Here is a 24,758-nt window from a genome sequence, read left to right as displayed (position 1 = left end):
ATATACAAATACCTCAATAAACCAGATTTTTAAAAAATTCTCATCTATTTTCTTAAGTATTTTCTCTAAAATATTTTATCATTTCAGTTTTCCATTCAAAAACTCTTTTCATCATGTCCTTCTAGATGGCCTTCTGAGAGCCTCATATAACCAGCTTCATCAAACCTCAACTCTGCAAGACAAGATGACTGGCTGTTCCACATCACTAGACAGTATGTTTCTAATGCACAGAAATGTACAACCAATCAGATAAGCTTCAAAAAGACATGTAAAGCATTCTACCTCTGTCAAAGTATTCCAGCTGCTCCACAATTATCTATAGAGAAAGTCATCAAGACGAGTTATCAATATGAAAGGATTGATTCTAAAAACAAAGGACATCTTACAAAGGGAAAGGAAGTGCTATGGATGTGATACAGATGGCAACTTAAAAAAAACACCAATCACTCTTACATACTTCCCACTGGGGGAAATTAGATGGGTTGAAGAACGGAAACATATGTCAAGAGAAAGTTCACGCCCCGAACCCCCTCATTTCAAATAAGAAGTCTACCTGTCAAGCACACCAAACCACAGACTTCCAAAGACAACATAAATGTTGGAAGTCGAAGATCGTAATAACTGTTTATGGACTATAACATGAATCAATCACCAGCAGACCTGCACTAACAAGAAATGTTAAAGGAAGTCCTTCAGGCAGAAGGAAAATATTACCACATGTAAATCTGGATCTACAGAAAGGAATGAACAGCACCAAAAATATATGTTGGGAAAATATATAAAACTTCTCGTTATATTTTAAAATCTCTTTAAAAGGTAACTTGACAAATTAAAGCAAAAGTTAATTGTGAGAGACTACAGCACATGCAGAAGTAAACCTATGACAATAATAGTGTAAAGGCTAGGTGCAGGAAAAGGGCTACTACAATAAGGTTCTTATACTATATATAAGAAGTGTAATATGACTTAAAGGTAAACTAAGTTAAAAGATGTATATATACTAAAGCAACAACAACCGAAGAGTAATAGCTGAGAAGGTAAGAAAGGACATACGTGAAATAAAAAAACAAAAACAAACAAGCAAACAAAAAAACCTCAAACCAAAAGAAGAGGGGGAACGAAGAATCAAGAATAGGTGGGAAGGGACTTCCCTGGTGACACAGTGGTTAAGAATCCGCCTGCCAATAAATGCAGGGAGTGTCGATCCCTGGTCCGGGAGGATCCCACATGCAACTAAGCCCATGTGCCACAACTACTGAGCCTGCACTCTAGAGCCTGTGAACCACAACTACTCAAGCCTGTGCCTAGAGCCCATGCTCCACAACAAGAGAAGCCACTGCAATGAAAAGCCTACGCACCAAGGAAAAGTAGCCCCCACTCGGTGCAACTACAGAAAGCCCGCGTGCAGCAACAAAGACACAACACAGCCAAAAATAAATAATAAACTCAAAAAAAAAAAAAAAAAGAATAGGTGGGAAAAATAAAAAACAAATAGTAAGACAGTACTTAAAATTTAAAACCAATAATATCGATAATCACATTTAATGTAAATGGTCTTAACACCACAATTAAAAAGGCAATGTTGTGATATCTGATCAGAAAAACTAAACCCAACTACCTACTGTCTGTAAGAAACCCACGTCAAATAAAGATACAAATATGGGAAAGGGTATGCCACGCTAACCCTAGTCAAAAGAAAGCTGGAATTACTATATTAATATATGACAAAGTAGGTAACAGAGCAATAAATTACCAGGGATAAATAGGGTCATTTCACAATGACAAAGAGCTCAATTCGTCAAAAAGACATTATTCTAAATGTTTAGACACCCTAACAACAAAATTGAGATAATTAAACCAGAAGTCAATGAGAAGGATACCTAGAAAATCCTCACACACTTGGAAACTAAGTAACATAATTCTAAATAATGCATCAGTCAAAAAGAAATTAAAGGGATAAAAAAGTATTTTGGATTGATTGAAAAGGCAAACACGTTATCAAATTTTATGGGTTGTAACTATAATAGTACTTGAGAGAGAAATATATAGCATCAAATGCCTGTATTTAAAAAAGAAGGCTCTCAAATCACTGACCTCAATTTATACCTTAAAAAACTAGAAAGGTATAATAATAGTAAAGACTAAAACAGAAATCAACAAAATACAAAAGAGAAACAAAGAAAAATCAGTGAAATCAAAACCTCACTGCGATCAATAAAATCCTGGTAAGCCCAACTAGACACACCAGGAAAAAGGGAGAAAACACATATCACCAATAAGGAATAAAAGAGGTGACAACTCGGGCTTCCCCGGTGGCGCAGTGGTTGAGAGTCCGCCTGTCGATGCAGGGGACACGGGTTCCTGCCCCGGTCCGGGAAGATCCCACATGCCGCGCAGCGGCTGGGCCCGTGGGCCATGGCCACTGGGCCTGTGCGTCCGGAGCATGTGCTCCGCAACAGGAGAGGCCACAGCAGAGGCCCGCGTACCGCAAAAAAAAAAAAAAAAAAGGTGACATCTCTACAGATGTTATAGATATTAAAAGGATGATATGGGAATATTATAAGCCACTTTATTTCAGTGAAATGGACAAAGTTCTACATTCCTTGAAAGGCACAAACTGTCAGAGTTTGTGCAGGAAGAAAGAAGTAATCTCAATATTCTTACACCTTTTAAAGAAATATAATTTGTAGTTAAAAACTACCTATAAAGAAGACTCTAGGCCCAGATGGCTTCACTGGTGAATTCTACCAAACATTTAAGGAATAAATAACACGAATTCCATACAAACTCTTTCAAACAATTAAAGAGAAGGAACATTTCCCAACTCATTCTGAGACTCACATTAGCCTGAATGTAAAACCAAACAAATATAAGGTAAGAAAACTACAAACCAATGTCCTTCGTGAACACAGATGCAAATATCCTTAACAAAATAATCCAACATGGATTATTGCCCTGAGAATACATCATGACAAAATGAGATTATCCCAAAAATACAAGGTTAGTTTAAAATTCAAAAAATCAACCAATGCAATTCAGCATTACACATGAAAACCTGTATAACTGTTTTAATAAATCCAGGGGGTAACTATATTTGACAAAGTCCAACATCTATTCCCCAATAAAAACTCTCAGCACACCAGAACAGAAACTTCCTCAACCAACCAAAAGAAAACCCAACTAAATACCATACCTAATGGTAAAAGACTGAATGCTTTACTTCCTTAAAAATCAGGAACAATACAAGGATTTTCACTCTTACAACTTCTATTCAACATTGTACTGGACAAATGACCAGTGCAATAGGCAAGTCAGAAAAAACAAACAAAAAAATCAAGGCATCCAAATTGGAAAAGTAAAACTATTAATTCATAGACAAGATCATCGATGGAAAAAACTACAGAACCTGAAAAGAACAAAACAAAAACCCTGTATTTTTATAAACTAGCTACAAACAACCAGAAATTGAAAATTTTAAAGTACCAACATTCACACAGCATCAAAAATGTGATAAATTTGACAAAAATATGCAAGACTTGCACACTGAAAACCACAAAACACTGTTGAGAGAACATTTAAGTAAATGGATAGCTACACCATGTTCAAGGATTGGAATATGGAATCTAATGTTAAGATGTCCATTTCTTCCCAAGTTTATCTATAGATTCAACAAATCCAAACAACAATCCCAGCAGGCTTTTTTGTAGAAATCGACAAGCTGATTCTAAACTTTATATGATAATGCAAAGGACCTAAAATAATGAAAATTACTTTGAAAGCAAAATTAAAAGTCTTATCAGCCTGCCTCTGTATCCAAGGGCTCCACATCCACAGATGCAACCAAGCAAAAATATTTGGGGAAAAAAAATCCAACAAAGCAAAACGTGAATTTACCATACGTCGTCAACTATTTACATAGCATTTACATTGTGTTAAATAGTAAAACTACTGTAGAAACGATTTAAAGTACACAAGAGGATGTACACAGGTTACATGCAAATACGCCATATTATATAGGGGACTGGTGCTTCTACGGATTTTGGTATCAAAAGGGGGTCCTACAACCAATCCCCATGGATAGTGAGCATCTACTGTATGCCCCGATTCCAAGACATTACAAAACTATACTAATTAAGATAGTAGTAAAGAAAGACAAACATATCAATGGAACAAAATAGAGTGACAAATACACAGTCCATTGATTTTCATCAAAGATGCCAATGCAATTCAACGAGGAAAGAATAATCTTTTCAATAAATGGTGCTAGAACAACTGGATAGCCATATATGTAAAACAAACAAACAAAAAAACCCAACTTACTTCACCCTTACAAAATTTGTATACAAGTGTTAACCCAAAATAAACTAAAGACCTAAAGGTAGGCATTATATCTATAAAACTTCTAGAAGATGATCTGAGAAAATCTTAGTGATCTCTGGCAAAGATTTCTTAAATGACACAAAAAATTATAGAAGAAAAAGGAAATTAAAATTCATCAAAATTAGTATATCTGCTCTTCAATATACTTCCAAAACATGTATCTGAATCTAGAAGAACTCTCACAATTCATAAGCAACCATATTTTAAAATGGAGGAAAGATATAAAAAAGATAATAAAAAGAAAATACACAGATGGCAACTAAGCACATGAAAACACGCTCAACATCATTAGTTATTAGGGAAACACAAATTAAAACCGCAATGAGATACCATCAGAAGCCCTCTTAACATTAAAAAGACTGACCACATCAAGGCTGGCAAGATGTGGAGCAACTAGAACTCTCACACACTGCTTTGGAAATTTAAAATAATATAACCACTTTGAAAAAAAAGTCTGGCAGTTTATTAAACACACCCACTGATTCTACTCTGAGGTATGTACTCCAGAGAAGTGAAAGTATACATCTACACCAAGACTTGTTCAGCAAAGTACAAAGCAGCTTTTTGTTTGTAAGAGCCAGAAAATGGAAACTCAAAGGTCCATCAACAGATGAAAGAATAAACAAATAGCAGAATATGCATGCAATGGAATATTACTCAGCAATCAGAAGTAATAAACATGGATGAATCTCAAAATAAGCATGCTGATTGAAAGAAAACAGACCCAAAGAGGTGCATACTGTATGATTACATTTGTGTAAAATTCAAGAAAATGCAAGCTAATCTATAGTGACAGAAAGCAGATTAGTGGTTGCCTGGAGACAGAAAGGAGCGAAAGCAATTACGAAGGGGCAAGAGGAAATTTTTAGGAGTGATAGATATGATCATTATCTTCTTTGTGGTGGTTTCCCAGTTTACTCTTCAAATGTGAAGTTTTTTATATGCCGATTATACCTTAATAAAACTGAGAAGGAAACACAGATGACAAGATGCTGTGCTTTTTTTCCCTGACTGCAGTGTAATACTTCTTGGTTTCTCTTAGATAATACAAAGGATTAAGTAACACAGAGTTAATACAGAAATTATACATTAGTGTACAAAATTTACACAGGTTTTACTGTTTATCATCTTTTAAAATCAGGAGATAAAAAATCTAGCTGTTTAGTACTATCTGACAACACATTCCAGAAATGCTACAAATAGATCCTCTTGTAGAGCAGTTATCTTCTCGCTAGTTTCGAAGTATTTTCAAAATACTCCATCTTCATTCCTAATAATTTTAACTGGCAATAGAGCCTGACATTTTAGCTGTAAATTTAGTATCAATACCATCATTACCATTACACACACACACACACACACACACACACACACACAACACACATCCTATAAATTATAACATGCATCTCTTCAGGAACAATCTGCACTGCCAGAGTTTCACCAAGGCATAAAGTGGTTTTCCTGATGACTGGAAGAGGTCATAAATCTAGCTTGTTTACAGCTTCGTGTCGTGTATTTGGGGTCGCTATGCTATTTCTCACACTCCCTACAGTAGAGTAATCCTACTCTTCTTATCTCCACACCAGTATCTGATCCAAACAATTTCATGTCCAGCACAAGAAAAGATATGAAAGGAACGAAACACAGCCAGGCTGAATTTACTGAACGGTCAGTTATCTAGTTAGCTCTTCCCTGCTTCACGTCACCTAAAACTTCTCATGGGGCTGGACACGGAGAGTTGGGACTTCTTTCCCTACTTTTGAATCCATGAGTCTTGAAAAGCCAGAGGTTAGCAAAGAAAAGTATGTATCAATTTCCACTTGCCAGAAGCCTCGTGTGTTCTAATTCCAGGGTCTGCTGTTTGGTGTTTTGTTTGGGGATTTTTCTTGGGGGGGGGAGAGGGGAATGATAAAAAGGTTGAAGCTAAAATGAATTTGGGGGTTAGATGAGGAAATTCTAAATCATATAAGACAACTGAAAACTGGCTCTAATGTTCTGCATTCATCACTCTTACTGTGCTTCATCTCATAAAGCAGAAGCAGGGGAGGCCAACTAAACTGGTTCCTCTGATTCTAAATGCAGCCAAATGGAAAGAATTGAAAAAGTGTTCATTCACAGGTAATAAAATGTATTCCACAAATATTTGCTAAACTGAAAGTCAAACTGTATCCTCAAGAACAGAACTATAGAAAAAGTCTGATTTATCTGCACACTACAAATATTCTGACCCTAAAGAACAATCAGTTAAGTCCAAAAGCCTATTCTTTAAAGGAAAATATAAAGAACACAAGAAAACCACATACTATACCTTACTTTCTACAATCCGGATAGGTTTACTCAATTACATAAAGGTAAAAGTGTTTTAAAATGAAATTCACAGTAGCAGACAGCACCATGAAGTCAAAGTTAGAGTTAGCTCTGACCTATCGAAACTCTCATTCATTAGCACGAGGGTTAGAAAAGTTAAAATGACACAAAAATATATATGTCATTATGTCAGACTTTGAAAGGTTTTCCACTTCACCACATTGCCTATTACTAAGAAGCTGGAGAATAAAAACTATTGTAAATTTGAATTTTACTTTATAGACATTTGAACAAGAGTTACAAACAATTTCTAAAGCAGTATTTCATAGAAAACTATAGAGCCTGGATAAAGGAAAGGGGAATAGGAAAAGATAATCAGGACCTGTTTACTTGACAAAATCACTGAACTGGAAATAAAACAAACTTCCAGGGACAGGAAAACAAAGCTAAAAAGGACACTTTAAAGATTCTATTGGTCACTGAGAAAAACAAAGCAATATCCTTATACCAATTTTCTGTGAGCATGTTACGAACAAAATTAATTCTGAAAATACACCTCTCAAAACCACAAGAGGATCACAATGACTCGTCAAGTTAGCATAAATTGATTAAGTATTAGGATTAACTCTAATACTAAGTTTAGCAAAAGCTTCCCAATCTACTGAACAGCTTGGTTGCTGTGTACTAAATTTATTCAATTTTGTAAAGACATTTCTTGCTTGTAAATATTCTTTAAAACTAGGTATTGATTTTACAGAAGTTTCTACATTAACATCTATTTAGAAACCTTAGTCTCTATTTTCAATGATAATTTGTTTATTCTCAAAATTCACAGTATAGTTATTAAGTGCTTATTAATAGCTAATAGTTTTATTTAAAATGCAACAGGGCTTCCCTGGTGGCACAGTGGTTGAGAGTCTGCCTGCCGATGCAGGGGACACGGGTTCGTGCCCCGGTCCGGGAAGATCCCACATGCCGCGGAGCGGCTGCACCCGTGAGCCATGGCCGCTGAGCCTGTGCGTCCGGAGCCTGTGCTCTGCAACGGGAGAGGCCACAACAGTGAGAGGCCCGCGTACCGCAAAAAAAAAAAAAAAAAAAAAAGCAACAAATTCACTTTTTTACCAAAACATCCCAATTCATCAGGAAAAATATCTTCTCACATGAAATTCATTACTCACATGAAATTCATTATTAGATCAAAGATTTCTGAAAATACTAACAATTCAGAGGCTCTGTTTATAAAACAGTACCAGCTGAAAGGGAAAGATCCGGGACTTCACTCCTGAAAAATAATAGGTAAAATTCCAACATGTCTAAATTATTAAACAATTCAAAAAATTCTCTAGCCTACCTCTTGAACATCCTTTTGCTAAGAGAATTACAATCATTCTGAGTCCTATGTAGCTGCAAAATTTCTAAGAAAAATAAAGACTTCACGATCTTGTCAATTTTAATCCTCCTTAAGCCATACTCTTGAGCCTAGTAGACCCTCTAGTCACTGTTTTACAAACCTTTAAAGATAGCTCTGTTTCTAAAACCTTCAAGCAGAATGGAATTTAAGAGGAGGTCATTCTTTAGGAGTTCTCCTGAGAAGGATCACCTTTTTAAAAGATACTGCTTCAGAAGAATTCTATTTTGCAATCAATTGTTGTCTCAGCTGTGAGCAGAAAAGCAGGTATCAACTTGAAAGGGAGATAATCAAGGGACCTATCTAAACAGTAACAACAGAACAGCAACAACAGAACAGTAACAACAGACTATGCAAAGAGTAACGTAAAATTAGAAACTAAAGAGAGGAAGTAAATTAGGGTTAGCAGTATTTCCAAGTCATTTACCAAGGTGTTTTCTTTTTTAAATGGACATACCCATTTGCAGAGAGGGTTAACCAATATACAGCACAATCATTTTAAAAAGGAAACAGGATTCTTAAAAGGGAGATTAGGAGAATGGATTACACTCTAAAGGGTTTCATGAAGAATACAACAGCAGCAGCACAGAAGACCCTGCCTCTGAAGACATAACAGTATGTCACTGTACCTGCCCATGAGGGCTTCAAATGTAAACTTGGGGCAACAAACGCAAACAAGAAGTTTCGGTACAAAAATTATGCTATGCTATGCTAGAGATGCATACAAACTGCTTCAATGATCACAGAAAAAAAAGAATCAAGAAAGGATTCCCAAAAGATCTGACATGAGCTATGTCTAGAAGCAGAAGGTGGCATTTCCTAGGCAACAGTAAGAGGTAAGAATATAGTTCCCTGTGCTATACAGTAGGACCTTGCTGTTCATCCATTCTACAGAGTCTTTCTTTTAATTAAACGATATAATAAAGACCAAATAAGCATACCCCTAAGGCTGCAGGACACCTGTCTGTACTTAAAAAAAAAAAAAAAAAATTCATCTTCCACACCAGGTGTTCTGTCTCGAAGCCCTTATCTTAAAGATCCTTAATAGGAGATTAAATGAATCTAGTGTTTTGGTCAGTCTGCAGTGAGCTTAATTTATTTGGGAAAATCAGGGACAAGGATTTATTAACCCATAAATGAAGAATTTAAAAATAAAAAGATTAACTATAACTTAAATAGGAAACTATTTAGTTACACATAAAGTTGACAATGCCAAAAAGTTTTAACAAAGTTTTCCTTTTCGAGATTCTGAAATGTGTATCTACTGATATATCTTGGGGATGGAGGGTAAGACATTACAAATACATTATTTTCTATATATTTTAAGACAAGTTATTTGGCATCATGATATTCAAGAGTCATTATATTAAAAGCTAACAAAACTGACATAAATCACAGTGTTTCAAAACTGGAGGAAACATAGACATCATCTAGTTCTGTGAATTTCAGGGAATTTCAAGTGTTAACTGCAACCCACAGTTTTACATTCCAACCTAGCTCACAAATCTGTACATATATATTTTACAATATATTATTTTTAAAATATATATAATTGTAGTAGCGGACATCGTGTATAGTGAAACTTTTAAGAAATCCTAGGCATTAAGATTGCCCCTGCCAAAACAGTAGACATCTTTGTAACATGATTACATCAAACTTCATCCCCAAAGTCAATCAGGATAGCTACATTCCACAAACCTCACAACTCTTCAATAAAGAAAAACAAATACCAAAGCAGAATTTCATGTTGTAAGACATCACCAAGATCAGAAATGATGAGTCTTTCGTAGGAGTTCTGATGGGTTCTTTGTGTAAGATTTACAGCCCTTAACTATGTAAGGGTAAAGGCTATATAGACAGGAAGAGAGGCACTGTGAGGCAAATCATGCTGAGCCAAAGTAAAACTATCCGAAAAGGCAGAGAGAAAACCAAGGGGCAAAGAACATTCCACCTACCTCCCCCTGTCATCACTCGGTCCTGAGCACCAAAACATAACTTCCCTTCTATAAATATGCTTCAACGATGCACACCAAAAGTACTTGTGTCAAGATGACTTGATAGTTTACTGTCACACATTCTGTCCCAGGGTACCCAGCAACAAATTGGATGTCCTGTGACTTCCTCAATTTTCTTAATTGAAGAAGAAACCAGAAAAAGGTCAGCAATGCACACACTGAAAGGAGAATCTACATATTAGAACACAAAGAATGAACACCTGATGATATATGCTGCACCTGACTCTGCCCAGGAGACGACTGCCTTGCACTGCACCACCGCACTGGGAGAGTCAATCATTCACAAACTGCCTCTCACCACTGACTTTCAATGGTGGCATGCAATGTTCCTTCAAAGAACTGTTTAATTTTCTGAGTAAGTCAAGCAACGAACAGCACTTCAGACGAATAGCACTTCAAATAATCTGATTTTAAGGCAGTCGGCGTATATAGCATATTCTTAGCCCATTTTTATGGGTATATTTAACCGAGAAACAGAAAGATAAACACTCAACTTCACAACAAGCAAAATACATCACCTAATCTACACAGACTTGTATTAACTTTTTACATCACACGTAACCTGATTAGGCTAATAATAATGACGGAATAACTCTGAATCAAAAGAATACAGTTAGGGCTTCCCTGGTGGCGCAGTGGTTGAGAGTCCGCCTGCCGATGCAGGGGACACGGGTTTGTGCCCGTGCCAGCAGGATCCCCCCATGCCGCAGAGTGTCTGGGCCCGTGAGCCATGGCCGCTGAGCCTGCGCGTCCAGAGCCTGTGCTCCGCAACGGAAGAGGCCACAAGAGTGAGAGGCCCGCGTACCGCAAAAAAAAAAAAAAAAAAAAGAGCACAAAACATTTTTTTCTTAAATGTTTTAGTATTTTTTTATCCATATTTATTGGAGTATAGTTGCTTTACAATGTTTTGTTAGTTCCTGCTGTGCAGCACAGTTAATCAGCTATACATATACACATATATCCACCCCTTATTTGGATTTCTTTCCCATTTTGGTCACCACAGAGCACTGAGTAGAGATCCCTGTGCTATACAGTAGGTTCTAATTAGTTACCTATTTTATACATAGTAGCGTATATATGTCAATCCCAATCTCCCAATTCATCCCACCCCCATTTCCCCCTTGGTATCCATACATTTGTTCTCTACATCACTGTCTCTATTTCTGCTTTGCAAATAAGTTCATCTGTATTATTTTTCTGGATTCCACATATAAGCGGTATTATACAAGAGCACAAAACAATTTTAAATTTACAAACACAACATATTTTAGAGTATACAGATATGTTCCAATAATAACAGCTGTTTTAATACTAAGTTAGTGTAACCAATATAAACAAAACTTTCAAATCCCTTAATCTAAAATTTGATTTTGCTTACTTAAATTTCAATATTCTAGAATTAGATTTTTTTTAATTTCCTATTGTGAAAATTGGTTTTTCCAACCGCAAAACTGATACCAACTCATCCACACTACAGAAATCACAGAAAAGCACACATACAAAAAAACCCCATCATCCCACCAAGCAGAATTAGTATTTTGATCAGTCATTACTTCTAGGTATGTATATTAGGTGAAATGGTATGAAATATTATTTCAAGTGGGATTATATTGTTCATCATTTTATAACTTGCTTTCTTTCAATATATTAAGAGCATTTTCTTATATTAAATATTATTTCTAAATGTGTTCTTAAATTTTTATTTGGAAATAATTATAGATTCACAGGAAGTGGCAAAAATAGTACAAGGTCCCAAATAACCCTTACCCAATTTCCCCAAAATTGCATCTTCTTGATTATAGTACAGTATCAAAACCAGGAAATTTACATCGGTATACTATATGTAAACAGTTCTGTGTCATCTTATCACACGTGTAGATAGATGAAACCATCACTACAATCAAGATTCAGATCTGTTCCATCACCACAAAGACCTCCCTCTTGCTACCCTTTTCCAATCACATGCATCTCCCTCCTTTTCCCGCCATCCCTGACCCCTGACAACCACTAATCTGTTCTCTCTGTAATTTTGTCATTTCAAGAATGTTAATGGCATCCTACAGTAGGTGACCTTTAGAGATTGACTTTTTTCCCTCAGCATAAGGGCCCTTTGAGATCCATGCCAGTTGTACGCATTGATAGTTTCTTCCTTTTTAACTGCTGAGTAGCAGTCCATGGTATGGATGTACCATTCACATACTGAAGGACATTTTTGTTTCCAGTTTCAGGCTATTGCAAGTAAAGTTGCCATGGATACTTGTGAACAGATTTTGTGTGAATGTCAGTTTTCATTTACCTGGAATAAACGCCCAGGAGTGAAATTCCTAGGTCACATGGTAAGTTTTATAAAAAACTGCCCAAACTGTTTTCCAGAGTAGTTGTACCATTCTACATTTCCACCACCACTTGATAGAGATCTCAAACCATTTTTAAGAGGTGCAAAGTATTTATGGCTATTCGATAGTTTCTAACAATTCCTTGTTGATTCCTATATAAGTAATTTCATTTTTTGTTAAAATAACGATGCAATTAATATACATAACACAGAGTTTTCACATGCAGATCACACAAATTCCTGTAAATTAAATTGTTGGGGAAGAGGATACAAATATTTTAAAGGCATTTGCTACCAACTGCTGTGCTGGCCTTTGGAAAATTTAAATCAACTTACACACCACCCACCCAAGGGTCTGTAAAAATGCCCATTTCCTAGCCTCACTAAAAATTTTTTTTTAATCTTTAATTTTTTACTTGCAAAAAAATGTTACCTTGTTTTGTATTTATTTGAATAATGGGAAGGTTGTATACATTTCCCACACCTCCTAACTTAATTTGCAGTTCTTTCATAAATTACCTGTTCATGTTCTTTGCCAACATTTTACTGGAATGTTGGTTCACTGATTTTAAGACCTGGTTCTGTCTCTCTAACTTACGTTGCAAAGAAATAGGTTTTTAAAATAAACGTCTGAAATTCAAGCCAAGTGTTAGTAATGCAAGATAACTGCTGATTTTAGGATGTAAAAAATAGTTTAGTTGATATGGTCCCCCAATTTATCAATTCCTATACTTCACACAACATATTTATTAATTAAGGAATCACCTCTAATGCCAGCTCTGGATTAAAAACATGGTTCCTAGAACGTTGATCACTTACTTCTCTTAAGCTCACTTCAAAATACTAAGACATAATTTTTCCATAACAGACATCAAAAACGATCTTCACCTTCATGAGGAAGCGTGGCTGGCTTCTCTTTAAAGGAGAATTTAAGGTCATCTAAACCAGTCTTCAAAGTGTGCTCCCCACACCAGCAGCCATCAACATCACCTTGGACTTGAACTTGTAAGAAATGCAAATTCTCAGGATACCCCAGACCTACTTAATCAAAAACTCATAGCCTACATATGAAATCTGATCTGTTGTTAGAAAACAGTCACCAGGTTTGTTTTCGCCCTCTGAGTAACCACCATGCACTTTTGTGTTTAAGACCCAATAAGCTGATGAAACTGGCATCCTATATCACCCTTAATTTCTTGTCCCTCCCAAAGGCTATCAAAGTTTCCTCTTCAATTGTATTGCTTATGATCTGAAATTACAGAGAAAATGTTTTGAGCAAGTTTTAAGATGCTTCTTTTACATCCCCCTTTCCTAGTTTCTTTTCCCAGCCAAAGGATAATTTAAATAGATTTTCTAAATTGACAGAGAGAGGAAAGGAGAGGAGGAATAAAGATCTAATTGTATTTAAAAATAAAAATTTCACCTGTTTTACCTTGTGATTTCAACTACAGATGGTCCCTGACTTACGATGGCTTTTTCAACTTTACAATGGGGCAAAAGTGATACACATTCAGTAGAAACCACACCTCAAATTTTGAATTTTGATCTTTCCCTGGGCTAGAGATATGTGGTACAATACTCTCTGGTGATGCTGGGCAGAGGCAGGGGCCGCAGCTCCCAGTCAGCCACGTGATCAGCAGGGCAAACAACCAATGTACTTACAACCATTCTGTACACAGACAACCAATCTGTTTTTCACTTTCAGTACAGTATCGATACATTATATGAAATATTCAGCACTTTGTTAAAAATAGGCTTTGTGGGCTTCCCTGGTGGCGCAGTGGTTAAGAGTCCGCCTGCCAATGCAGGGGACACGGGTTCGAGCCCTGCTCCGGGAAGATCCCACATGCCGCGGAGCGGCTGAGCCCGTGCGCCACAACTACTGAGCCTGTGCTCTAGACTCCGCGAGCCACAACTACTGAAGCCCGTGTGCCTGGGGCCTGCGCTCTGCAGCGGTGGAGGCCATCACAATGAGAAGGCTTCACGCCACAACTAGAGAAAGCCTAAGCGCAGCAACGAAGACCCAATGCAGCCAAAAATTAATTTAAAAAATTAAAAAAAAAACCCAGCTTTGTGTTAGGTGATTTTGCCCAACTATAGGGTACTGTAAGTGTTCTCAGCACGTTTGAGGTAGGCTAGGCTAAGCTGTGATGTTTGGCAAGTTAGGTGTACGTATTAAATGCATTTTTGACTTAAGGTATTGTCAACTTATGACGGGTTATCTGGATGCAACCCCATTTAAAGTCAAGAAAAATCCGTACTTATGATTTCTGAGTAACACGGGAGTTTATCTGCAATGCCTTTACTGAGAATTCATCTTTGGCACCACAGTCTGTGTCAATCACTGCACAGAAGTGAAAAAATAGCCACATAAAGAATGAGTCAAGACTTAACAGCAGTAATTAATCCAAATAACAGTAATGTATACCACGTATAAGGTACAACTATCAAGTTATGGGTATGTTAAAACACAACAGACCTTAACACAATGAACAGCATAGCAAAACATTTCCAAGAACACCCAAGATGTTCCGTAGCCATTTTTAAACTCCCTTTAGGTGCCAGCTTACAAGTGCACCCACCTAGCTCCTTATCACATCTCAAAACTGGTTTCCACAACGTGACTGATCCTCTGCTTTATTAGCACACTTTTCGACATGACTTTTGGCAGCCTAAATCACCAAATGGGCAACAAAAAAGGAAAAAGAGTCATCACTGTTATTTAGTTAAGTGTGCTAAAGCTCTGAAGCCCAAAACCACTCCAGGAAGTACTTTAAATGCATGGCCCAAGGTCTCCAAGGTTGTAAACTCTGTGTTTAATTTCTAGAACATGTTTAGAAAACAAAATCAGAAAAATGAGACTACTACTTCTTAAGGACATGCTTTATAAAGACAAATTTCCCGTAATCCAATAACTTTACAGACAAGACGCAAGCCCTAAAGTGCAATACGTATCAGAACTCTTAGCTGCAACAGTTTTAAAGGCGACTCCAAACTTCCAGTCTTCATCTATTCTACATACATTGAGTGAACCCCTACCAAGTGCCTGGCACTGTAACAGACATAGGAAAAGATATGAAAAGAAAGATCGTGCCCTCAAAAAAAAGGTGGAAACATAACAAAGGTAATCAAACAAAAATGCGGTTCAAATGTTATGAAGAGGTATACATGATCTTAGGGCGTTGGAAAAGGCTTCCAGAGACAAATAAGAGTCAGCCAGGCTACAAGGAAGGAGGAGCATTTTAGAAGAAATCCAGAGGAAAAGAACGTGTGAAGGTATGGAAATGAGACATCATGGTCCATGCTAGGAAAACACCAAGCAGTTCGGTATGAAACACACACATGCTGTGTGTGGAGGGCAGACAGGGTGGTGGCAGGCTGCTTCCAGAAATTCTAAAGAAACGGTAGAGGACCATGAAGCCCCTTGTGATGCTCAGGATTTGGACTTTAACCTAGAAGCAATGAGAACCAGGAGATAATTTAAGCTGTCCAAATGGAGAGGCCCAAGAACCAGTCGGATCTGTTTGTCACGTGTATGTGTACATGGGGATGGTGACAGGTGGTTAATAAATAGTATCTGGGAATTACCAGCCTGTGAACAGAAGTGGAAAGGTACGGGTGACATCTAAGGAGAGTGAACAGTTAAAAAGGAGGTAGGAGGAGGCAAAGAACTAACTAACTTGTATCAACCTGTACAACAAACCCTACATCCAAGAACGAAAAAGGCCTAGTTCAAACCTCAGATTCAGTGAGGCCTTCCCCAACACACCCCATATACTGTCTCTACCTCCTCTAAAAAGCACTTAGGGTCTCTACCAGGTACCCGTTCACTCCATGCCTACCATGGTATTCACACCACTGGCTATCTTTTTATGGTCTTATCTTTTCAACAAGTTTGTTAGGTTCCTTGTTTATTCAACCAGTGCCTTGAAATATAAATGACCAATGAACAATATTACTCATGAGAGCCAAAAGTTTACTCCATTTGCATACTCCAGAAAATTCCACACACCAGGTTTTATTCCTTTCACCTAATGATGTGTGGATTTTATGCTGCTGCTGGGAGGAGATGACTGTGTTCAACTGTGTAGGTAATGAACAGAAGGTGCAGAGAGATCCCATCTCTCGAATGTGTTAGGGGTCTGTATGTAGAGTTAAGCTCTAAGATATTCTTAGGATAAAACAGCAGTGGTTGACTACACAAGAACCACACAGAACATGGATATTCACAAGCATAACAATGAGTGAAAAAAGCCAGACCCAGAAGTGTACATACTGTATGACTCCACTTAAATAAAGTTCAAGGGGAAGTGACTGCAGCGTGAACAAGGGGCATCTGGGGTCCTGGTAATGTTCTGTTTCTTAATCTGGGTACTGGTTACACAGGTATGCTCACTTTGTGCAAGTTCATCAAGCCTTACAATTATGATTTGTGCACTTCTCTGTATGTATGCTACAGTTCAAAAAGTTTACTTAAAAATAAACAGGCAAGGCTTCCCTGGTGGCGCAGTGGTTGGGAGTCCGCCTGCCGATGCAGGGGACGCGGGTTCGTGCCGCGGTCCGGGAGGATCCCACATGCCGCCGAGCGGCTGGGCCCGTGAGCCATGGCCGCTGAGCCTGCGCATTCGGAGCCTGTGCTCCGCAGCGGGAGAGGCCACAGCAGAGAGAGGCCCGCATACCGCACAAAAATAAAAATAAAATAAACAGGCAAAAAGAAAAAAAGAAAAAACGGGAGAGGAGATAGTGTTAGGAAGTATAAAGGAAGATGTCGCAAAGAGAAAAGGCCCTGGCGATGGGACAAGAGGGCAAATGAGAACCACAATGACTGTAAAATGTTTTACTTTAAGTTGTAAAGGAGACTTTTGGAGACCCACCATTTCCTAAAGTACTAAGGAACCGAATTAGTGCTAATAAGTATTTTCATAAGCTACAGCCACTTGGAATTTCTTCAGCATCTACGGAAGCACACAATAAATACATGACGCATGAAAAAATACACACTGAATCCATTCAAAACCTCCCATCCTAGTAACAGCTGACCCTTGAACAACATGGGTTTGAACTGCACAGGTCCACGTATACACGAATTTTTTTCAATAAACACATACTATAGTACCATACAGTCCGTGGTTGGTTGAATCCACAGATGCAGAACTGCAGATATAGAGACCAACTATGGGACTTGAGCAGCCAGGGAAATCCGTGACAGGTCCTGGAACGAATGCCCCTCAGATACCAAAGGACAAGTGTTACGTGGATTTTCAGCTATGCACAGGGGGGTAGGTATCAGCGCCCCTCACCTTCCAGTTGTTCAAGGGTCAACTGCAACAGGATATACTGGCACGTTAGCTGGCCAGACTTTAGTCTACGATGTGTAGCTAAAAGTTGAGCAGCCTATGCAGAAAGGCTCGAACTCTAAACTGTCCCCCACCAAATGAGCTAACTGGCACAGGTAAACCTCCAGAAATAACTATCCCCTTGCTCCAAAAGAAAGCAGCTTTAGTGTTTCCTAAAAAGGCAAATGTGTATCTCGACACTGCCTACAAAGCAGTCGCTCTGCCCAGTACTCACCACTCTGTAGTTCCCTATTCTGCTCTAATTTCTTCAGAGCACTGGTCTCTAGCTGAAATGATCTTATTCTTCTGTTCGCTTGTTTATTTTCTTGTCCTCGCCATAGTACTTTAAGCTCCACGGGAACAAAGATCTCATCTGTCTGTACACCACTGTACACCCAGAGCCCAGATGTCTGTGTGCTCAATAAAAACTTGTCAACTACCCAGGTAATTTACTTTAAGGTCACCAAGTATACGTAAGATCAAGTCAGTACTAATAAATCAGTTAAGTCCAGTGTAACAGCAAACACAAAATAAATTATCACTCCGTTTCTGGGTAAGAGTGATCTCTAAACCTGTACCCGCTTTTGTATCAGCTACGAGGCCGAAAGGTTTGACAAGGTTTGATGATTTGGAGGACCGGTAATTTTTCTATGTATTTTATGGAGAAATTTTACAAAAGACAAACACTACAATAAAGCCAGTGTGGCCTAAGGAACAGAACCACTGTGGCGAGTGACCCAGAACTGCGGGGAAGGGCCTGGCTCCTCTCTAGGTCAGGCACCCCTCTGCTTCCTGGGAGGCTTCCTATCCGAAAAGTACCACAGGATGATGCTCTTCTGAAGCTTCCAGCAAAGATCAAAACTTTCACGTTTCACTAAATATGTGTGTTTTCCCCTAAAACTTCTAAAGTACTTCATGACTAGTCAAGAGACTTTCAACTATCAGGGTATCTGAATTTAAGAGGAGAAAAAGTCCAAAGTTACAACTGCGAAGAATCAGGGAGTTCCTGGACAAGGAAAATATTTTACACACAAACAACTGAGTACTACCAACTTCCCATTCAATATCCTGAGTACCAGAATTTTTTTTTTTTAAAGCCACACAATCTTATTACACATCTAAAGCAAATTCTTCACTTTTACTTGTCTGTAAAAACTCTAAATATGGTACATTTTTCAGGGGAATAGTATTCAGTGCAGCACTATTATCGAAGAACCACTAATCAAGAAGAAATGCAGCAATATTTCAGTAATTTTAATTTTACAATACAGATCATTACATTCAGAGAAATAACAAAACCAGAAGTAAAATATACTTCATTTATCACCATGTCTAGGAAGTTACTCTGCCCAATACTAAAAAACTTCAACTTAGCAGAACAACGGTTAGGTAAATTTGTGAGTTTGTGGTTTTGTTGGTTTTCTTCCTTTTAAAAGCTGATATCCTCTTTCATGAGACAGGCAAAGTGGGCTGGGAAATAGTACTTTGGCTATCACCTAGGGAAGGGGTAGTGTTTCTTTCCCACTCACCACCACCTTCCATAGACACTCCTTTATTTACTACCTTGAAAGGCTCAGAGTACATCAGCATGGTGGGGAGGCGAACTTCTCAGCCGCAGGTGCCTCCTCCATGCTCTAGTGTTAAAGACTTCGTAAAAGTGTATCACAGAACAGGCATGAGGAAGCCATTCAATGTGACAGAAATGTACTAAAACTGGTTTGTGGTGATGGCTGTACAACTTTTTAAAATTTCCAAAAATCACTGAATTGTACACTTATACAGTTGATGCATCGTATGGTATATAAATTATGTCTCGATAAAGCTATTAAAAAACAACAACCAGCAGGGTATAAAGTGGAACAGTATAGGCGGAAAAAGGACTGTATTTAAGAAATAAACAGACCGAAAACAAAATTGGTAATACATCCAAAATAAAGCTCTCCACTGCCCCGTGAACCTCCAAGTAGCCTATTAAGTGTTGTCTCCTTCTTCCCTTAACACGTTCCTTTCGAGCTTCTGACCCTCTGCTCTAAGCTGCTACAGAAAGAAGAAAAGACCTTCTGAAACACTTTCATGACTCCACCCACAGAATTCAATTTATCTAGTACACATGGCAATAATAGTGAAAGATGGCAGGTAATTCTGTAGAAATCAATTCTTCTTATCCAGAAGAATTGAGGGGAGGGGGAATTCTTCTAATTGATGCCCAAGCCAGACTGCTCAGACCTCCCACAGCACTTTATTTATACCTCTCTCAGAGCCTTTATAACTTGGATTACAGCCATTCCTATACATGTCTTACCAACCTTTTAACACCCTCCTCCTATCCCCAATGTCTTCAGCAGACTCTTTCACACCCTAGTAATTTAATAAATGTTCTTTGGATGAGTGGCAATATTTTCCTAATGAAACTGAGGAGTATCAGTTCTATTCTCAAAGAATACAGTTCTATGTCCTATTGAACTATCACTAATTCAAAGCTGACTTCCTTGCTTGATTGGTAGATAGATGATGGCAACGACAGTGACAACAGTGATGAACAAACTCCAGAATTACCACTGGCTACCCAACCAGCGAGGCTGTTGTAATACAAAACATCAGCTCAGAGCAATAAAACCCAATTTCTATGCCAGTCAACAGGCTAGAAGTCCTTTTATTACTTAAAACTTATTCTAAAAATCACTGATTTTTGCCTATTACCCAGTATCCAAAACCCACCAAGTTTTCTACTGTCATCAATACCAAGTCTGATTAAAACTATACAAGGCAACAGATGTCAAATCTTTGTTGTATCAAGAAAATTACACACACACAAAAAAGGCCCAGGAAAAAAACAAAGCAGTAGTAACTAGTGTCACAGAAAAATTAACAACAGTTAATACACTGGATAACACAGGAGGAAAATCTGTGAAATTCACCCTTTCACATGAAACCCATCCACAGCATAAGAAAGCCAAATGTTATCTGCCTTTTGATCAATGACTTCTAGAACATAATCTTTTATAAAGACTTCCAGATCTAACACATGAAAATACTGACAATAACCAAGATGAAATTAAGTTATGTAAAAGTATCATAAGTTGGTAAGAATTTAAATCCTCAGATCTCTAAAATCTGTGTTCAAATTCTACACAACCACAGACCTAAAAAAGTCACACTCTTCAAGATAGTAGGTGAGTATCCTGTTCCTGAAACATTTTCATTATTAGTAATTTAATATATTTGTTAAAAAAACAATTCCAATGTTGTCATCTGTGACTCTGAAAAAATTTTAAACATCTATATTGTTTTTAAAATCAAAACCTTACACGTGCTTCCAAAGAGCTGATGAGTCAGATTTTTTTATATGTGTAGAAACTGAAATGCACTTTATTATGAGATAATTATTCCCAGCAATACACTGGATGTAAACTGAATCTGCTTTAAGTTTCTCTTCACCAGTAAAGTTCTCAAGTTCTTAGGAGTTTCCTAGTCATTTACTTTAACATCATCTACGGTAACACTCAAAGCAAAACCACAATAAAGAGGTTTGGCCTCTGAGGGATTCTACATGTAAAAAAACATTACTCAAATAAAATACAATCACTATTGCTTTAAATAACAAATACATTTCTAAACTTTCATGGCATTTGATGGAATTCCCTGTTTTAGATAGCAAAACAAAATCTACTAAGCTCCCAATCTAAATCTACTAATCTACTAAGCTCCCAATGAGTGTTTCTTATTTTAACTAAATCTGCTCTATGATAATACAGAATATTGATATGAATTTACTTTAAAAAGTACCTATGGGGAAATAGGTACTTTTTAGTTCTGGAATACTTTTATTCAAAAGTCTCAGTATTTAGAGTTAGTGGAATTCACAGAACTGTTCCACCAGTAATTGGACAAAGTTGCCCAATATCCTATTTATTCCCAGGTATAAATAAAGCAATGAAACCCTAAGAGGACACATTCATTTAGCCAAAGAACAATAACCAGTTAGAACTGTGCAGTGCTACTACACGGTCATGTTGGAATGCCACCAATTCAAAAACAAGTACCTGATGAAATAAGACTTTTGGCAATCAACTTTAAAGATCCCCAAGGAACTCACTCATTCTGTCTTGCTTTCCCTCTCTCTCTCTCTCTCTCTCTCTCTCTCTCTCTCTCACACACACACACACACACACACACACACACACACAGCCCCCCCCCATGTCTGCCCATTAAATGACATAAAGAATAGTTTTTAACTTCAAACTCTAATCACTGAAACAAATTCCAGTTACAAGTTAAAAGATGACCGGAAGACTACAAAATCAGCTTCCACATTTCATTCAAGAATATCTAAATGTTAAATCTGGAGTAGTTCAACTCGTTTTGATACCACGCAGTTTACCACCTTCACTAAAATGAGGAATTCCTTCAACATTCTTTGCATTTTAATAAAGCTCTAAACACAAACTTCAGTATAATCACGCTATTCATTCTACATTTTGCAAAAATCGTCCTCCATCACCATGTCTCATAAGCTAATCAGAAACATATACACACACACACACACACACACACACACACACTGACAGTTCAGTCTTCCAAAAAATGCACTTTCTTTATCAAACCCCAGCATTTATCTTCAAGTGCAAGGAAAACAAAAAAAAGACATTTGCAGTTCAAGACAGGAAAAGCACAACCACCGCGTTACTGTACAACCACCACCAAATGTCTCAGGGAAGAGAAGAATAATTCACGACAGGCAAATTAAAAACATTCTGCACATGGCAAAAATAAAAGGTCCAATGTCCTACAATCCATAGCAAAGCTTCCTCTCTTTTGGAGCCAATACCAATAAGCCAATGGATACAAGTGTCAAATAAATCCAGCGTCTGTTTGAAACAAGACGAAACCTGGAAAAATTCCCTCCCATAAATCAGTGAACGTGAGGCTTTGCACCCAACATGAAATATACACAACCCAAACCGACATCATCCCCCCCACCCCACCCGGCACGTACAGAAAAAGCCGTAATCAACAAGTTGGAAAGAAAGCAGAAAGTAGAGCTCACAACCCTATAACCCCGCCTTTAAAAAAATTTAAAAAAAAAAGTCCTATAACAAAAGGTAACACAGATCTTCAAGTACCTGGTGGAGGTGCCTTTCCTCACATCGCAGATGCTGCATTTAAAGGCTTCCGCGCTGTTTCTGAAGGTGCAGACGCTACAATCCCAAAAGCCTTCGTCTGCGGCAGGTTTTGCTTGTCTTTTTGGCCTTCAGAGGAGTGAGGAGTGGGGGAAAGGGGAGGGAAGAGTCAAGGAGCAGGAAAAAGGGGGAGAGACAGCAAAACACAGGCGCTGGTGAGCCGTCGTAATTTCGCAGGAATCCGGCGCTGGAAACTTCGCCCTGGCGACCACCCACCCACCCTTTTCGGGGCCGAGAAGAGGAACCGGGGGAGGGAACGGGGCGCCCCCACCGGCACCACGCAGCCTCCGGGCCCGGGCCGTGCTGCCTCGCACAGTAGGCGGCGGCGGCGCCCCGGGAAGGGCCGCGGCGGGCGCAGGAAGCGGGCGGACTTGTGGACTTGAGTGGGGCTGGGGGGGCCGGGAGGGGAGCCGCGGGCCGGATCTGGAGGGGGCGCGCAGGGACAGCCCGAAGCCGGCGGCAGGGAGTGGGCCGGCTCCTTCCCTCTCCCCTCCCATGCTCGCGTCCTCCCTCCCTCCCCACCTGGTTAAATCTCCCTTTGTCTGGGAGGAGTGGCGGCGGCGGCGGCGGCGGAGGGCGGCTGAGGAGGAGCCGCCATGGCTGCGGCGCGCACGGCCGCCGGCCCCGAGCGGGAGCGACACCGCCTCCCGCCGCCGCCGCCACCGCCCGCCGCCGCCGCCTCCCCCCGCCCCCGGATCTCCATCTTAGCAGCGCCTCCCCCCGCCCCGGGTGGCTCCGGGGCCTAGTCGTCGCCGGCCCCCGCCCGCCCCCAGCCCTCCCTCCCCTTCCGCCCCCTCGGCTCGGAGCAGGTACCTGGTCGGGCTCTTCTTGTCGCCCATGGTCATGGATGGGCTGTACCCCCGCCCCCCCCAAAGCCGAAACCGGCGCTGCTCGGAGGAGAAACGCCGTCCGGGGAGTCGTCGCGGACCGGCCCCCCTCCCTCCCCCGCGCCCGCCCTCAGCCGCTGGGGCTCGAGCTCCGGCCGCCGCCGACGCCGCCGCTGCCAGTCTCCGGACGAGACTAGTCCCCACCAGCGCCGCCTCCGCCGAGTGACTGACGAGGGGCGGGGCCGGGCGCCGCGCGTCACGCGCCGGGCGGCCAATGGGAAGGCGGCGGCCGGCGCCGCGAGGGCGGGGGCGGGGCGCGGGGGAGGGCGGGGCGGGGCGGACGTGGGCCGGGCCGTTGGTGTGCGTGCCCGGGAGTGTGTGCGCGCTGGGGGCGCGCGTGCCTGCCGGTGGCCCCGCGGCCCGGCGCGGTGGAGCGTGCGAGGCCGGCGGGGCGCACGTGGCCGCGCCCGGGTGCCGGGTCTGGGCTTCTGGCCTCGCGCGGCCGCCTCGTGGGACTGTCGCCGGGCCCCGGGCCCCGAAGCCGCCCCGGGGAAGTAGTTGGGCGCAGTTTGCGCGCGCCGCTGGGGCTTGCAACAGCCGCGACGCTCGCAACGCCTCGAGGCTTGCGGTGCCCCGGGAGCCGGCAGGGCCTCTTTTGGCCCGGGTTCCCCCGCGCCCTTCTGCTCCTCTGCCACGCGGACCTTTGTATCTGCCTCTCGTGAAGTCCCTGTTTCCAGCCGATACACCGCCCCGAAGCCCCTTCCCAGGCCCCTGACGCCGGAGGGAACGTGCGGAAAGGGTGTGGCGCAGCTCAGTGTCCCCCAAGGCCCGACACTCAGCTCCTGCTTGAACCCCCCGAGAGCCTAAATAGGGCGTTTCCCCTAGGGAAGCTGCTGTACAGATCCCGGCAGCCACATGCCAACAGTTTAAGCCTTATGTCTCAGCGCCTTCATCTCCAAAATGAGGCTAA

At 40.3% G+C, this 24,758-nt stretch overlaps 1 protein-coding gene across 1 annotated transcript in view; it reads right to left on the bottom strand.

The window, feature by feature from the left end:
• The window catches only part of RYBP (RING1 and YY1 binding protein), a 75,602-nt gene extending 51,617 nt beyond the window's left edge, over positions 1 to 23,985 (bottom strand). Inside the window, exons 1-2 of the mRNA XM_004268021.4 lie at positions 23,775 to 23,985; positions 22,905 to 23,030 (exon numbers count right to left, since the gene is read on the bottom strand). Coding sequence (XP_004268069.1) covers positions 22,905 to 23,030; positions 23,775 to 23,806 — 158 coding nt within the window. The 5' untranslated portion in view covers positions 23,807 to 23,985. The remainder of the gene's footprint in view (positions 1 to 22,904; positions 23,031 to 23,774) is intronic.
• Positions 23,986 to 24,758: the final 773 nt, after the last annotated feature.

The sequence above is a fragment of the Orcinus orca genome, chromosome 10, assembly GCF_937001465.1.
Source record: "Orcinus orca chromosome 10, mOrcOrc1.1, whole genome shotgun sequence".
NCBI lineage: Eukaryota > Metazoa > Chordata > Mammalia > Artiodactyla > Delphinidae > Orcinus > Orcinus orca.
Note: the sequence above shows the minus strand (reverse complement) of the source record. Positions and strands in the feature narration are given on the sequence as shown.